This window comes from Sclerotinia sclerotiorum, genomic scaffold (genome assembly GCF_000146945.2).
Source record: "Sclerotinia sclerotiorum 1980 UF-70 scaffold_17 genomic scaffold, whole genome shotgun sequence".
Taxonomy (NCBI): domain Eukaryota; kingdom Fungi; phylum Ascomycota; class Leotiomycetes; order Helotiales; family Sclerotiniaceae; genus Sclerotinia; species Sclerotinia sclerotiorum.
In genome coordinates this window covers 323,691-339,635 of record NW_001820819.1, presented here as the reverse complement: position 1 = coordinate 339,635, position 15,945 = coordinate 323,691, and the positions used below count along the sequence as shown (strand labels likewise).

The window sequence follows — 15,945 nt, the reverse complement described above, 5'->3', positions numbered from 1 at the left end:
GCATGAGACCAGCATGTTGTACAGCCATTGGCAGTAACTGATCCTTGAATGCATTATTGTCCGCCCCTTCAACTGTGAAAATGTGACTCAATCTGTAGATATAATGTTCGAAGAAAACTTTATCTCCAGATGTTTCGACTCCCCGAATCACAGGTTGAAGTGTTATATTGGGCAAGCTGACCCTACGCAGACGGGCTGCTGTCGACTTAATCAGTATCTCCGGTATTGATAGCTGGCATTTCCAAAAGGGTGTACCTTCTTCAGCCTTTTCCTTCCCACTCTTCCAGACTTGTTTTTCTGGATAGCCTTCACAAACGACTGCATTCTTTTCGCAATTCATACCTGTGTAACGGATGACCATTAGCATAATGACATCATGGGAGGGGCGATGGGACCATGCGGGTAACTCAAAACATACACCTAGGTTTGGCTTCATCACACTTCTTCTTTCTTCTCCTACATGTTACACAACCAGTCTTTGATCTTCCTTTCGCAATCTTGTGCAATGGCTCGATAGTTTGTACGGGATTTTTACGCGGGCGACCACGGGGTCGTTTCGGTTGCGCAGGCGAGGGTAGTGTCGAAGATGTGCGCGGAGCGACCGACTCCAAGTTTACCTCATCATCCAAAGGCTCCAATTTTGGTTCCAACAACATATCAAAATCGTGATCTTGATCATGATCATGATCGTGTTCATGTATGTGTTCTCCATCCCAACTACCTTCCACCGATCCGTTATGTTCATGGCCATCTTGCTCCTCCTCTACAAATCCCCCTGCGCTCCAAGGATCACCGCACGATGAGGTCGCCGAAGTCATAACCGTAATTGCGGAGGAGTTTGAACCATCTGAACCATCCATACTGCCAGCTCTCATTTCAATTCTCCCAAATTTATAATGTTGAAAGTTGACACTCGAATAATCACCACAAGATTCGTCAATTCGAACTCGTCGACGAGTTGGTGCTCGGATCACTCTTGGTCGCCTAGGAATGTTTGGGTATACTCCCTGTGTTTGTCGTATGATTTCTTCGACGTCGTCTCGATCTGGGCTAGTTGAATGATCTGACCATTCGAAGATGGCCTCCTCTGATGACACAGGTGTAAGTTGCATATCCATATCCACCTTTCCTACCGAGCAAGATCCGACCAAAGAAAATGATGAATGCGATTTATTAATGACAATCACCATAACAACCACGCAGCACGGTGTATTGTACCAAGTTTTAATCAAACAATCATTCGAAGATGTTTGTGCTGGAAATAAAAGTTAAAAAGGTAAAAAAGGTTTGGAGGAGGTGAGTTGCTGGGAATGATGTGGGTAGAGGTATGAAAGTGTAATAAAGTACTTTTGGTAAATGTATGTAGGTATGTATGTATGTAGGAAGGTAGGTGTGTATGTATGTGTATATGTGTGTATGCGTGAATGCGTGAATGCGTGAATGTGTATGTGGATGTGTGTATATGTGTGTGCGTGTATGTAGTATGTATGTATGATGTGTTTGTGGGCGATATGTATGGATGATATGGAAGCTTTGACTTCTGGATTGGAATTTCGAAGAGGAGGTTCACAATAGTATATGGGTATTATTATCCAACAAACCCCGTCTTCTCTTGCCGATAAAATGGGAAATGTTAAAGTTTCGGGGTAAGAGTAAAGATTCGATTTAGCGGGCCTGTTCCGAGGATTAATTAATAACGAGAGACTAGGGTTATTTTGGATTTTTTGACCGAATGAAACAAAAGATAATGAAGGGGGTGGAACACTTTTTGAACAAGGTGAAGGGGGTGGGTGGGAAGGATGTTAGGATGTTAGGATGTCAGGATTAGGATATTAGGATGGAAGGGGGTTTTAAAGAGTCGCTGGTGCGTGTGCAGGTGTGAACTGTGAAGAAGGTACGGGAGATGAACGTGCGCAAATTGAAAATCTGACAAGGGAGGGAAGGAGGGACCTTACAAACTTCAGACTCTGAGATTCAATTCCGTTTCGATCCAATCTCAAATCTCCAAAAGGAAGTGGAGTCAGTGAGGTACTGGACACTTCCGTATGGGTATGGGTGTGGATGGGTAGGCCAAATGATTTATATCGCTTGCTGCATCGACTCTCGAACGTCAAAGGCGTATGGAGTACAGTATTTGTATCGAAAACCGAGTAAGAACAGGACGCACAATGATTTCCCCCCTCTTATGGTAGAACGTGTGACGGACACAACAACTAAGTTTTCGGAGAGAAAAAAAAAGTGTGGTTTGTTGTACAATAAACGTACATGTACGAGTGAGTGTAAGTGTAGTCTGTGTCTGTGTAGTAGGTGTACAAGAGAGAACACAAGGACAAGAAGATGTACAGATTATTATGTATTAATAACGAAAGCCAAGAGAGAAAGGGCCACCCCCAGAATTGGGATTTGCAAGTAGGTTGAAAAGGGTAACAAAAAGTGACAATTAGTTTTGGTAATTTGGTATGAATTTTGGGTAAATCGAGGTGCAAGGTTAAGAGAGGCTTGTTGCTGTGCTTTGCTTTGCTTTGCTCTGCTTTGCTGCTTTGCCTTGCTTCGCTTTGCTCCAAAGTTGCTTCGTACTGCTTGCAGATGGCTAGGCTGGACCTTACCGTACGAAGTAATTGTCTGTATGGGTCCTGGATGGGTGGATGGGTATGGATGGATGTATGGATGGATGTATGGATACTGTATGGGTACCGTATGCGTAGTGGATGAACAGGCCTAAGCGAAAAACCACTCAAAGACAGGGTCGCAATTCGTTCCGTGGTGGGTGCAGAATAAAGCTTAGGTGGGTTGGTAAGTTGGTAGGTAGGTAGGTACTAGGTGAATAGGTACTAGGTGAACAGGTAGCTTAGGTAAAGAGAGGTACGGTACGGCACGTAGGTTGGATTTAGGTTGGATTGGAGCAAGATCCTTATGGACGTAGCGTGCCACGGTACCGTACGATGCCCTTTTCGGTTGATGATGCTCTGCTGGATGCTTCCTCCGTCTTTCCCTTCCACTTCCACTTCGACTTCTCCAGAGTCCAGACGATGATGAGTCAAGCCCGATGTGAGACCCGTTTGATTGTTTTCTCGAGATACGATGGTCCGTGATGATGGTCCAGGAGATGGATGGTATTGCGGTATTGCAGGGGACGGGAAGATTAAAGAAATAAAATGGAGGTATCGTGAAGGTGGAAACCTGTGTATGTTATATAATTTTTTAATTTTTTTTTATCATTTGAAAGGAGAGGGGAAGCGATTGTGATATGTTGTGTTTAGTTATCTTCCTCATATATTTGTAATGATAGATAATAGTGTGGCTCACGAGGTGATACATGGAACTATTACTCAAAGTAGAAAAGTAGATGTGATCGAGGAGATATAATTTAGTCAACTAAGTATCAACTGAGTAACACATGTCATCCATCTATCTATCCATCCATCACATCAGTTCAGGTTCCAGAATCATGCATCTCAGTTCAGATGATTTCTTGGGCGAAAACCACTGATATTCATCGTGTCCCTGAATCGTGCATTAGGATCAAAAGACTCTACAGTCTAAACCCTTTCGACTTTTTCGGAAAACAAGTTGGAATATTCTGTTAGAAGCGGATATCTTGATCTCATGGGATGGATGGGCTCTCTCCGGTCATTAAAAAATGCAGGTGGGCAGGCTCAGCTCCAAAAACGTAACATTCCGAAAAATACACCAAGATATAGGCTGAAAAGACAGACCAAATTTCATATACTTTTACGCTTCCTTGGATCCAATGTTCTGTTCTGTTCTATTTTGACATTTTCATTTTTTTTTCATTCTGTGATGGATCTTGTAGTTGTCTTGAAGATGTCATTGATTGGACGAATGATATGTTTCCAAGGTGTATGTATATGTTTTGAAGCGGTAGGAAGGTTTCAGCTCAGGGGTGTTTGTTTGACTTGAAATTTGGTCGATCAATGGGGAGAAGAGGGGAAGGGAAGGGAAGGGAAGGAAGGGAAGGAAGGGAAGGGGACAAAAGGGAAGAATTCGGGAATAGTTTTGAATATTTCCCTTTCCTTTCCCTTTCAAGAAAGCCCGAGAAGTTCGTCTTTGATTCTTTAACAAAATGTCATAGGGTTCCACATTCCATGGTTGAGGGATTGAGGAATTTGAGAGAGTGATGAAAGTTTCCACTTTCTCACAAGGTTATGGGAATTTTTATCTTGCGTTACAGAATGATAATGATAATAGGAATGATCAAAAAATAGATATGAATAAGATGAAAGAAGAATAATTCAAGTAGGAATATAATGAAATAAAATGAATTGAAATGGATTCATTCATTCATTCACTCATTTACTCATATCCTGTGATATATCATATTCCTTCTCGGATCTTAGCTGACTATTCCTTCTCGGATCTTTTAGCTGACACCTTTCCTTCCCCCTAACCCCGCCTTACAAGAAAATGTCACCAAGTCATACCTAGGCAGATAGATAATCATAATAAATATACTAATCACCATAAATATACCGGCAGGCTAGAATTTCCCTCATGCTAATAATGAAGGTCCAAGGTAGAAACGAAAAGGCATCAAGGAATATCCTTGCACAATTCCTGCATATCTACACATCTGCAGCAATCTTGATTGGAACATGTTGAATGATTGGTAACGAAGCAATCAGAGCAAACTTAGGCTATTCATAAATGGATTTCATTATATTAACCAGAACTGATGAATAATTAATAATTAATCGAGATTCCATACCCATAATATACTAGATCGACGTGTGTACATGTGTGAAAGAAAGTAGGGGGGGGCAATGAACATTTCAAGGTCTGTTATAGGTCTATTCTCTGTTTCTTCTCTAGTACTATCCCCACCAAAGGCTAATGCGATGGCTTCCATCTCTTTAACATCATGCGTACATGCGTCGAGTCGAGCTTGTTGAATTGTCCTGATCCTGACTTGGCCACTGTGGTCTTTTTCATCCCTACAACAGATACAACACATACAACATACCACTCAACAAAACACCATCGGCATCAAAAACTACCCATCACCGTGGTCCATTTACCCTCAGACTCTACTACAAATGCATTCACTCACTTAAGCAGTACTTACTACTTACTCCGTACATAGCACTCCAAGACTTACATTCATTGCGCATACACTACTACGAATACTTGCAGAAGTGGAAATACTGATCGTCGTCGGCCCTTTCGACATCAAAAACTGGACCTCTTCTCTTACCCGTACATCCATTCCCCCCCCGTTATTGCGTGCATCTCTTCTCTTGAGATTGCTAGATGAGAAAAAAAGGTATGGGCCTAATAGATGACGACTCGATCCAAGATACCTAGATACAGCATGTATGAGTGATACCAGGATCAAGAGAATACCCTCCCTTTCCATACCCATATTACCCAGATAGACGAATCACATCCAGATTCATCAAGACTAAAATGAAGCATCATCTTCAATAACCCCTCTTTCTAGAACCGATGCGGAAGCGCAGCAGTACCCATGGTGGGCACGGAAGATATTTAAATGACTTTTTAAATGACCCTTCTTCGGTATGCAGCAGTTGGCCAAAAATGCCAGTTTCATCCATTTAGGGTCCTGGTTGCGAATGTCGATGCTTTTCGTTTTTATGGAGAGGAGAGGAAGATCATCAACTACATCAGTAAGTCTGCGAATATCTATCTTCGGCATCTTCCACTTCCCATCTGAGCCACCCCAAGATCTTAGACATCTTCATGTACTCGAGTTATATCCTATCTACATTTGGATGAGGATGATGAGAATGAAAATCTTGATACTGACACATACAAAATGATCCCCCTCTTCAATTTCCTTCTGTGAGATGGAAGTACGAATGATACGAGTTATGGAGAGCAAAAAGGTTGAAAGACCGAAGTTTTTCCCTACATCCCTTCTTTATACGGAGAAGCAGTTGTCAAAATGTGTCTGAGCGAAACGTGAACTTACAAAAACCGTCTCGTCTCAATCCCGTACACCAAACTGCGGACACCACGGACCGGCCCTCAATCTTTTAATTACTCCGGCGCACCAACATCAACACCAACACCAGTACCCAAATCAAGCCAAAACAAACCAAAACCAAGCCAAACAATTACCTAGGTATCAAAACACAGACGACGGAAATCCACCAGGAAGAACCACGGATGAAAATTGGATCTAAAGCGTATTAAGAGAGGCAACCGAGGGAGACTCGTCCCTCTTGCTGACCAATCCTTTGCACTCACCAACTTTACTAAGATGATAGATCTGATCTTACAACAACCAATCAACCATATAGGGCAGAGATCAATCCTCTTCTAGCAAGCTTCTCGTCTTTTTTTTCTGTTTTCTATTTTTCGTCTCCGAATCTTTTTGCTGATCCGCCTCGGGAATCTATAGATTTACATTACCTAGTTACAGTATTTTATTGAATGATAATCTGGAGAATAATGATATCATTCCTTCCTCATCCATTATTCATTAACTCCTTTCGGAATTCCGGAATACTACTCTACTACTACCCTATGTAGAGTATTATTTATCTTAAACTTGACTATTATCTATTACTGTATATAATCTGACTGATCATTATTTGTATTTTTATTTTTATTTCGCTTTGCACAGACATAACTTGAAGGGGACTAAGTAACCCTGTAATGAGTAATTTATTAGGTAATTGATTTATTTATTCAATTAGATATAGATCTAGATATATATAAATAAATCGTAAATGATAAGTACCTAGTAGGTAGTAATATACAGAGCAAGTAGTACTCTTTTTATAATAATACCCTAAATAAGATTTTCCATCATCTCTCTCTCCATCTGCCTCTCCGTCTTCTCCTCAGCGGACCCTCCTCATCAATTCAATCCAATTCAATCTTCCCTCTCAACCACACCCTCCTCCCTACAAAAACTCAATATACAGTATACTCTATAAATAACCCTCATCTATCTTTCCATCCCATCTCATGCTATCAAACTCAAACCTCTCCCCTCTCGCTTCTGAGCCTAAAGATTCAAGAAATCTCTGATGTCTTTCTTTGGTGGAAAGTATGTATAATAAATATAAATAGTAAACACAATAAGTTTATAAATATATATATATATATTTAAAAACTAAATTTTTTTTAAATAATTCAATTTTTTTAATAATTATATATCTTATTAATATCAGCTGAGATTTTTCTTAGAATAAAACTGAACCTCTAATCCTAACAATAGGTTTAAGATTCTCGAGTTATTCTCTATACTTGTAGAATAAGATTTATAATACAGTACGCAATTTTTTCAATCAAAAATCCTTCAGGTCAGAAGTCTAGAAAAAAGATATATTTATCCGTCTACTCAAGTAAGTTGACAGATATCTCCAATGCTTAGATGAATTTTCCCTCTCGCCTCCCAAATCCCAACTCTCCACACAATACATCCTGACTCGAGGATCATATCACACTCAAAGATGCAACTCCGGACCAATTTTCTCCGCAAATCTCCGCCCTAAAACTTTATCTTTAGTCGCAAAAAGATCAAGATCGAAATCTATATCGAAATCGAAATCTGCATCTGCATCTAAGGCCCAAAGCCCACGGCCCAAACCTCAAACCTCAAGGCTCATAGGTCAAATGCTTTGATCATGTGGAGGTTTTAATATCTACCTCAGGGCTGTGTGTCCGCACAGAACCTTAAAATTTTTTTCTAGAGATCCTTCGTACTGCCGATTCTATCTACCCCAACTCCGCTTCCTCTCCCCGCGCCCCAAGTTCTGGACGGAGTAATCTACGGAGTAGAAATCTATAATTAAGCGAGAGCTTTTCCGACACACACGGCTAAGAACGGAAAAGGTAGGCAGTCTAAAACTCCCTGAACTTGTCGCAGGTAAATGAAAAGATGAATGGATGGACGAGTCGATAGATCAAATCATGGTATACCTCGCATTTGAAACTCTTAACCATGCATGCAAGCATCCTCCTGTCAAAATCTGCATCTGGAGAATCACACGAGGAACTTTAACCTTATCTTAGCTTGATCTAAGATTACATGCTTTCTATCTTACCTTACAAGAAAACATGTATAAGCAAACGAGCTTGGAAATAAGAAGACGGAAATAAAGATCCTCCGTATTCTAGGGTTTAATGATGATGGGAAAGGGGTTCGATATTGGCTAATACTACCTAAGCCTCTCGTTCTTCAGCGAAAGATACTAGATACTAAATACTAGATAGTCAAGTGGTGCGAGATGAACTGGTGGAGAAGACCGCCTAGATTCTCTGTAGCTATGGAGTTCAATGTTGGTTCCTATGATGAAGGTTGTGGATATGGATACGCGTTAATAGGGGAGTGATTTCGTGGTTGATGACTCCATCCATATCTGATGATTACGAATACAAATTCTAGAAATTCAAAGGTTTCATATTGAGATAAGAGGTTTTGAAGAAAGCGGAAGGTTTCCGCCAAGATTGATTAATGATTGATTAATGCAGATATATTCGGTACGTGCCAATTCCTGAACCATATCTATGTACATGTATAACTCCGGACGTAGGGTTTAAAGGGTTCAATATCCATTTACTCAACCTTACCCAAAGAAGATGGAAGCAAGCTAAATCAAGGATGATAGATGATTAATCTATCTATCTATCTATCTATTAGTATATATCCTAATTCTTAAAATCTTAAATCAGCAGATAAACCAAACCCAAACAAGGTTCTCATCCAGTCCTTTCAATCCACAATCTCATATATTAAAACATCAGATCATTAAATTTAACATTACCAAGGTAACTTGAGCGTTTATTTCACTCAACGTGACACAACCTACCGCTGAGCGAAAAGCCGAAGGCCGAGAGGGCCTATCGCAAAGGTACATGAGGACGCCAAGTTCCCACTTCATCGTTACACGAATCTTTCAGGGGGCACCGATGGTGTTTGTACGAATTGGGGAAGCGACTTATTAATCTCCTTGATTGATCATCTTGTCCTGTGCTTCCTCTTGACATAAAAATCATCACTATTGATTCTAGGATGGGAAGTCTCTCCGGTGTGTGAGTCTTCAGGTCAGTGTACATACATACATACATACATACATACATACATACATACACTCACTCTAAGCTTCTCCACCGACCGTAAGCACCGAACCAGATTTTGGGGACGGCAGGGTTGGGTTGGGCCTGGGGGCTTTGGGCTAGGGGCTACGGCTAGGGGATTTATATCGGTTTCCTTTTGCAGCTAAGGAAGGTATCTAAGCTAAGCTTACTTATACCTAGCGTCTAGAATTAGGGATTAATTATTGAAGATGCATTATACTTTTCCATATCATCGTTCAAGACATGGTACGATACCTACGATATGATGTGATCTGATCTAAACTCTCTCCTTTTCGCACAGACATCTTCATCCTCGTCCTACGATCAATGCCAATCCTCGCATTATTCTATTCTGGAAAGGGAGCAAATAGACGGAAGACCCGGGATTCACAAACAGTTGGCTCTAGCTTTCTTTTCCTTTTAGCTTTGGCAGGATCCGGATAGTTTTAACACACGCTCTATCCAATAATGGTAGCATCGCTATATGGACAATTATTGCTTCCCCGTTGAGTTCCCAAGACCGTTGGTGACTGGATGATTTCTTGGTAATGGGGTAAGGATCATTAATAAGTGCTGATGCTGATGAATATCAATATAAGTCGAGAAAGTCTAATTAGTCAGAAATTTAATTGTCAGGACTCGGTCGACGGGGTGGAGTGGAGTGGAGCCATCGCGGGTGACACTTTCTTGAATCTTGTGTAACCTTCGACTAGGATGGTGATAAGGGAAGAATGGGGTTGATCACGGGAGGATCCTCGATTTAAAGCACGCACGGTTCAAAGGTTGAAGGAAGGGAATTTGGGATGATTCATGAATGAAGTGATAGGTAATTGGTCAATGGTTTGAAGATATGCAGGGCTGTATCAAAATTGCCGACTTTCAGCTCAGAAGAAGATAGATACATTCAGTAAAAATGCATCGGAAGGACGGGAGGAAAAAAAGGGGTATTGAAAATCATTACAACCTACTTCATCCTTCCCTATTCCTTTTCCTGTTCTTATTCTCCTATAACCCGATAACTAATAACCACACCAAACCATACCATAAGCAGAGCCGTTAGAATCCCTATCCTACCATCCACTACATCAAATAATCCATTCAGCCACCCAATTCAATATTTTGCACTCCAACCCTAAATCCTTACCGATATCACATCACACCTCCAACCCGAAATCACACTCCAACGCGGACCGACTTATGTAAGTCTCGGCCCGTCCGTCGCTGAGAATTATACTTTAGATATTTCATCAGCCTCTCTTTCATCCCGTCATGCATACGCTTTCGGTTCCATGAGCTCGGATTCAGCTCTAGGATTACTAGAGGTGGAATAGGATGAGTAGGAATGATTGGTTTAAGGATAAAGGATGCGGGAAATTTGGTACAGCCGAACCGTGTGCTCTTTCGGGCTGTTTTCTAATTGCAGATTCCCATGCAGTTATATGCTAGGTTCAAGATATGTATGGATGCGAGTATTCGTCATAGATATTATATTCCACTGTCTATATGCAATACTCCCCTTTTTTGGTTCATAAAACTAATCTGTCTTCTTTAGAGGGTGGGCTAGAACGCATATCCGCAAACCTCAACATATGCGAAGCACCTACTAAAACCTTTCGTTCCCGCGTCGTACAAAAAAATTTGATGGGATGAGATCTCGTGTTGCACAAACCTTTTCGTTTGTTTCCTGTTTATTTATTCCCTACCTAATAAATCCCTACACGAATCCTACCCAGCAAATCCTTAGCCTTGATCCGCTCGTTTGTAGATGCTTACTGTGTTTGTACCAGTATATGGTTTCAGTACATGAAATGATTGAAATGTACGTAGTATGGGGATTACTAGACGAGTGGTTCAAGCAAGATTCGAGAAGAAATGGGGGGGATCGCTTTCGCTAATTCGGTCATGAGTTCCGATGGTGACTTGGGATGATGTGATGTTTGATGAAGAGTGGAGAGTGGGATATTAGAAACTACGGATTGATGCTAGTAGCTGGGCACTTGTCACTATTTTGCAATAGTGAATATTTTCGAGATGCAATCCTTCTTTTGGTTTGTGTACCACAATACGAGAAAGCTGGGCATCACAGTAAAAAGTGGAGGGTTGGGGATAAAAATTGTAAATGTGTCTACCCGTGTCCACGCCACAACCCCGCATTGTATACATTTCAGGAGAGGTTGAATCAATCAGACGAAAGATACCATGTTACCTTTACCAAACAGGTCAAAATACCAAGAAATTGCTGCCAGGGCAAAAAGGATGTGACGAAATGTGTGTTCACACACATGGAGAATCATCAAAGGAATTAGAAGTTTTGGTAAGTTCCATCTAGCTTCGTTTGGAAATCTCCAATCTAGCACTAGTGATCGAAAATCGAATGCAATAAATGCATGTGAAATCTAGTAAGGTAAGCAAGCTAAGCTAACCTTCAAACGAGTCATGACCATCCATCCCTTCATCAAGAAAAGATTTCAAGCGAACTCGGATCGAAATAAAAGTAAAAATGAAAATTATTAAATCATCAAACACAACTTTTTCAATCCGACCATCCAAAATTTCTCCAACCCGAAATATCTTAGAATCACTTGGCAATGCTATATCGAAAAATTACCAAGACTGCATCCCTATCACAAGTAACACATGGCCACGGGATCACTACACATTCCGTATGCATCTTATCCACGAGTCACTAGCATGGCAATCATCAACCGTCAATTGACGAAATGTTCCAGATGAAAACTACTGAAACATACCCATTTGGATTTGCAACTAATATTTTCATTGCATATTGTTCATCTGTATGAAAGCCATTTTAGCATCCCCGATTTTACGATATAATCGGTGGAATTTGATATGTGATGTATCAGTTTCTCACCGGTACATTACGGAGGTTTTTTTTTTCTTTCTTTTTTGAAAATATATTTAGCGTTTGATTTGGATCTACAATCCTAGTTTTCGAAGAAAGTGGTGATTATTAACAAGCGTTAGATCACCGACCATGTCTTACCATCCCAAGTCGGGTTATGTATGATGAGGGAGAGTGTGGCTCATATCTCGTATCTCCAACGAATACAGCCCCCAAACAAGCACCCCAGACTTTGTAGATGCGCGCCTTTGCAGCTCTTGCTTCCCGATGTGGTACAAGGTGATTTCTTGGAGTATGCAGCAAGACCGTTTTGGTGAAACGGGGGAGCTGGGAGTTACTGGATTCTTTCTATGGCTTTCGATTATTGGGGGAATACGTGAGGTCGATCAATTTTACTTGCCGTGTGGATTTGTAGAGGGGTGTTTTGCGGGATTCGGATTTTTTGGATCATCTTTTTAGTGAAGATTTCATATATTGTTGTTGCACCTCTCGTTTAACTACATGGCTATTAAGAATCAATAATTCATGCCATGCTATTGTGGATATGCATCTGTCTGCATTGCATGAACGAATGGATCGGGAATTCTACTATATCATATGCGATGATCAGCATACACCCAAAGCACCTCATTCCGATACAAGAAGCCGGAATCTCACTAGTTTTCGTCAATAGCATACACTACAGTGGGAAAGTAAAACAATATCAAAGCAAAGCCTCGTAATCATGTTTACACGTGGGAAGACACAGCGGCGGGGGCGGAGACAAATCTCCTTGCTATTCAGTGTTCACATGTGTTCATGCAATGTCCGATACGAAAATATCATGTCCCCAAGCAGTTCCAAGTATATGGATAAACTTCTCTACTAATCACTACATCTCATCTCGGCATTTCCTTGATCCATTTCTTTCTTTTACCTCATGTATATACCCGTCACAAGCTTACCGCCCAACCAACCATTATGCAACATACAGAAAACTTCCTGCATTTCTCCCCCCTTCCCCGATCACCTCAATATTCGCTTCACACTCGGCATCTGTAAAGCGTAGCGATCGGAAGTATAAATTACTCACATGCTGTATACGCCCACAATACTACATTAACCCTCTCTAACTCTTATCTTCTACCCCTTGGCATCCCATCTACTCCATCAATTTCATAATATAAAATGCATCAATGAACCAGGTATCCAAAATCATACACACATCACTGTACATACGCATCGCTTACCACAGTACCACAAACTGCCACACACAGCTCTCTCCTATCGCCATATAATATAACATAAAACTTTCATCCCACCACTGCGGCTCATCTTACCTACCTACTCTTATTCCTAATCTCAAGCCACCACACCATGCACACAGCAAAGAACTCTCATCCAACCAACCAACTTTCCCACATCACAGCTTCCAAACATGAGATATAGCTAGTAGATATTATCTACCCATCACATACGAGATTTCAGCTCATACATCTTAGGTCCTTCTTCAGCACCTATCTATTCATCCTATCCTATTCCATCCTATCCCATCTAAACAGAACTCTCTGACAATATCTAATCTACCTAATTATATAGCCAAGGTTTAATTGATACCCAGCTTATAAAATTCTCAGCCTAGTATCTATCTATCTATCTATCTATCCATCCATCCATCCATTCATCTATCTAGTACAACACCCCCTTGAAAATCCTTGCAGACTATTCTCAAAAAATTTCTTTCGGGTATAGTATCTTGTACCGTATATATAATAATATTATTCATTTTTTATCTTGAGGTTTTGAGGATTATGTTTCTAATTCAGATACTATTGAGAAGTGAGAGAGTTAATATTTAATTTATTAGTTTAATATTCAAGTATATTATAAATTCATAGAAAACAAATAACATGTTAAAATATTTATAAACAAATAAATTGAATACATAAATATTTTCCTCTATAACAGTAATAGATATTAAATATCTTATATTCTATCTCCTGATTATTATTCATTTATTAATAAACCTCTATTTTTTTATACCGAATCTGCCATCTAAAATTCACTAATTAAATAACCAAAAGTATATCCATCCATCTATCCATCCATTCCATTCCATTCTATTACATCCCCTCCCCTCGTATCTCATTCTACACCTTTGCACTTTGCGCTTTGCACTTATACGCACACCTCCAATCTCCTACAACCAAACATTTCCAGCAAACATCGATCTTACAAGCAGAAACAAAAACCAATGAATCTCTATTATCTATCAACGTATCTCAATCAATCTACCTCGACTAACTCCCCTATTTCCTGTATCCATCAGCCCTCAGTCATCAGCCCATGATATAATAATAAGCATTTAAAAAAGAACTAAATGAACTTAATCTAATTGACATCAAATATTGAATATTGGATACACACGAAACATTATGATTTAATATAAACTCCACAAACTATAAATCCAATAAATCCAGTAAATACACATATATTATATATATAAATACACCCATATAATATCAAACTAAACCATACTAGACTAGACTAAACCAAACCATACTATGCCATACGCTCAGACACCCGTTCCCGTTCCCGCACCCCTACCCTCAGACTCCCTCGTCAATAAGACAATCTTCAACTACCTACCTAGTAAACATCTAAATCCTAACCTCACACTTACAATCTTCCACCGATCCGCCCATTCCATTACATTTAGGAGAGATGAGAAAATAAATCACCGTCTAATTTCCCTACCCTAATAATCATCTCTTCTTAAAGCAGATAGTATCAAAAACACTATCTAGATCTCCCCGGTCGGTGCCTCGTGGCATCATAGCGAGCAGCATCTCAAGGCAAACCCGTCCAAGGTCGCAATTACCATATCCCAATCCCCAAATAAAGCAGTATATAAACCAAGACCAGATCTACTCTATAAACAAACTCACTTATGCAAATCGACCCATGGGAAACCAATCAAATCCACTCATGTGTGTCCACCCCTTACTAAAGTCATCATGCACAAGACATACATAGCACATACACACGTGCAAGCCAAAACGTAAACATACCTACCACACCAGCGCCAAGAAAACGAGACAATTCCACCTCTAATTACCACAGGAATAGAGTTTCGGAGTAGCAAACCCTCTAGGCAACCGTACCAGAAGATCGAAAACTCAATTCCCATCTCGGGAATCCCAAAGAGTGAATGATTAATAGGCATTCGCATCAACCTACTCTAGCATTCTACGTCTGTACCAACAAGAAAACCAACAAAAAAATAAGCGAAGGATCAAGAACCACTAGTCCACAACCACTAGCCGCATCCTTAGCACCAAAATTAAACTTTTTCGCATCGAACTGCCATGTACATGCAAGCTCGCGTTCCCACCACCTCGCAACCCCAATACCAATCCAAGCTCTGCGCTGCAAAAGTCCCATGCCACGCTAAAGCTTCTAAGCTTTCTTTTCAAACCCTAACTTAATTATACGTGTGCACATGACCGGTTTCCTCCCTACCAGCCCCGTAACCCACTAGATTTACCGAAGATTCCGAAGATTTCTTTGCATGTGCATTTGGAGTTGGATACTACAAAACTGAGACACAATGACGATATGTAACATTAATAGTAACATTAAGAGTAACAGTAAAAGTATAAGGCGATATTAAAACATATGCTGATGCACAAAAGACTTAACTATAGTCGTTCATTGTTTGTGATACGTACTACGTATTCGTAACAAGATGAGGCTGAGTGGACAGTGTACATATGATTGTCTGTAATTGTAGCTAGTGATAGTCACGATGCAGTGTCCTCACTTCAACCCCCCTATCCAACCAATTGAACAAATGATCTCCCTCTCAAACCCACTGACCCCTGATCCCTCCATGCATCAAACCAGATAATGATCTGATCCAAGTTCCTTCCGAGATCAGTTACCCAAAGTCGTCGGGATTTACCCCCAATCCAATTATAGAGATCCGTATTGATAATAATGTAGTATCTTCGATGTCATATTACTCCATGGTA

General features: G+C 40.4%; 5 protein-coding genes across 5 annotated transcripts; 3 read left to right on the top strand and 2 right to left on the bottom strand.

The window, feature by feature from the left end:
• Positions 1–162: 162 nt before the first annotated feature.
• Positions 163–1,118, bottom strand: SS1G_11081 (hypothetical protein; the record flags this gene model as incomplete). The annotated part of the gene is made up of 3 exons (XM_001587790.1): positions 163–182; positions 256–342; positions 419–1,118. The coding sequence occupies 3 exons, from the start codon at positions 1,116–1,118 to the stop codon at positions 163–165; spliced, it is 807 nt and encodes a 268-aa protein (XP_001587840.1).
• Positions 1,119–1,747: 629 nt separating this feature from the next.
• Positions 1,748–2,722, top strand: SS1G_11080 (predicted protein; the record flags this gene model as incomplete). The annotated part of the gene is made up of 3 exons (XM_001587789.1): positions 1,748–1,817; positions 1,965–2,150; positions 2,445–2,722. 3 exons carry the CDS (start codon positions 1,748–1,750, stop codon positions 2,720–2,722), a joined length of 534 nt encoding a protein of 177 aa, XP_001587839.1.
• Positions 2,723–3,081: 359 nt separating this feature from the next.
• On the top strand, positions 3,082–3,366 carry SS1G_11079 (predicted protein; the record flags this gene model as incomplete). Its single annotated transcript, XM_001587788.1, has 2 exons — positions 3,082–3,184; positions 3,290–3,366. 2 exons carry the CDS (start codon positions 3,082–3,084, stop codon positions 3,364–3,366), a joined length of 180 nt encoding a protein of 59 aa, XP_001587838.1.
• A 2,053-nt stretch (positions 3,367–5,419) lies between these two features.
• Positions 5,420–5,674, bottom strand: SS1G_11078 (predicted protein; the record flags this gene model as incomplete). The annotated part of the gene is made up of 1 exon (XM_001587787.1): positions 5,420–5,674. The coding sequence occupies one exon, from the start codon at positions 5,672–5,674 to the stop codon at positions 5,420–5,422; it is 255 nt and encodes an 84-aa protein (XP_001587837.1).
• A 1,342-nt stretch (positions 5,675–7,016) lies between these two features.
• Positions 7,017–7,614, top strand: SS1G_11077 (predicted protein; the record flags this gene model as incomplete). Its single annotated transcript, XM_001587786.1, has 2 exons — positions 7,017–7,036; positions 7,443–7,614. The coding sequence occupies 2 exons, from the start codon at positions 7,017–7,019 to the stop codon at positions 7,612–7,614; spliced, it is 192 nt and encodes a 63-aa protein (XP_001587836.1).
• Between the last annotated feature and the right edge of the window lie 8,331 nt (positions 7,615–15,945).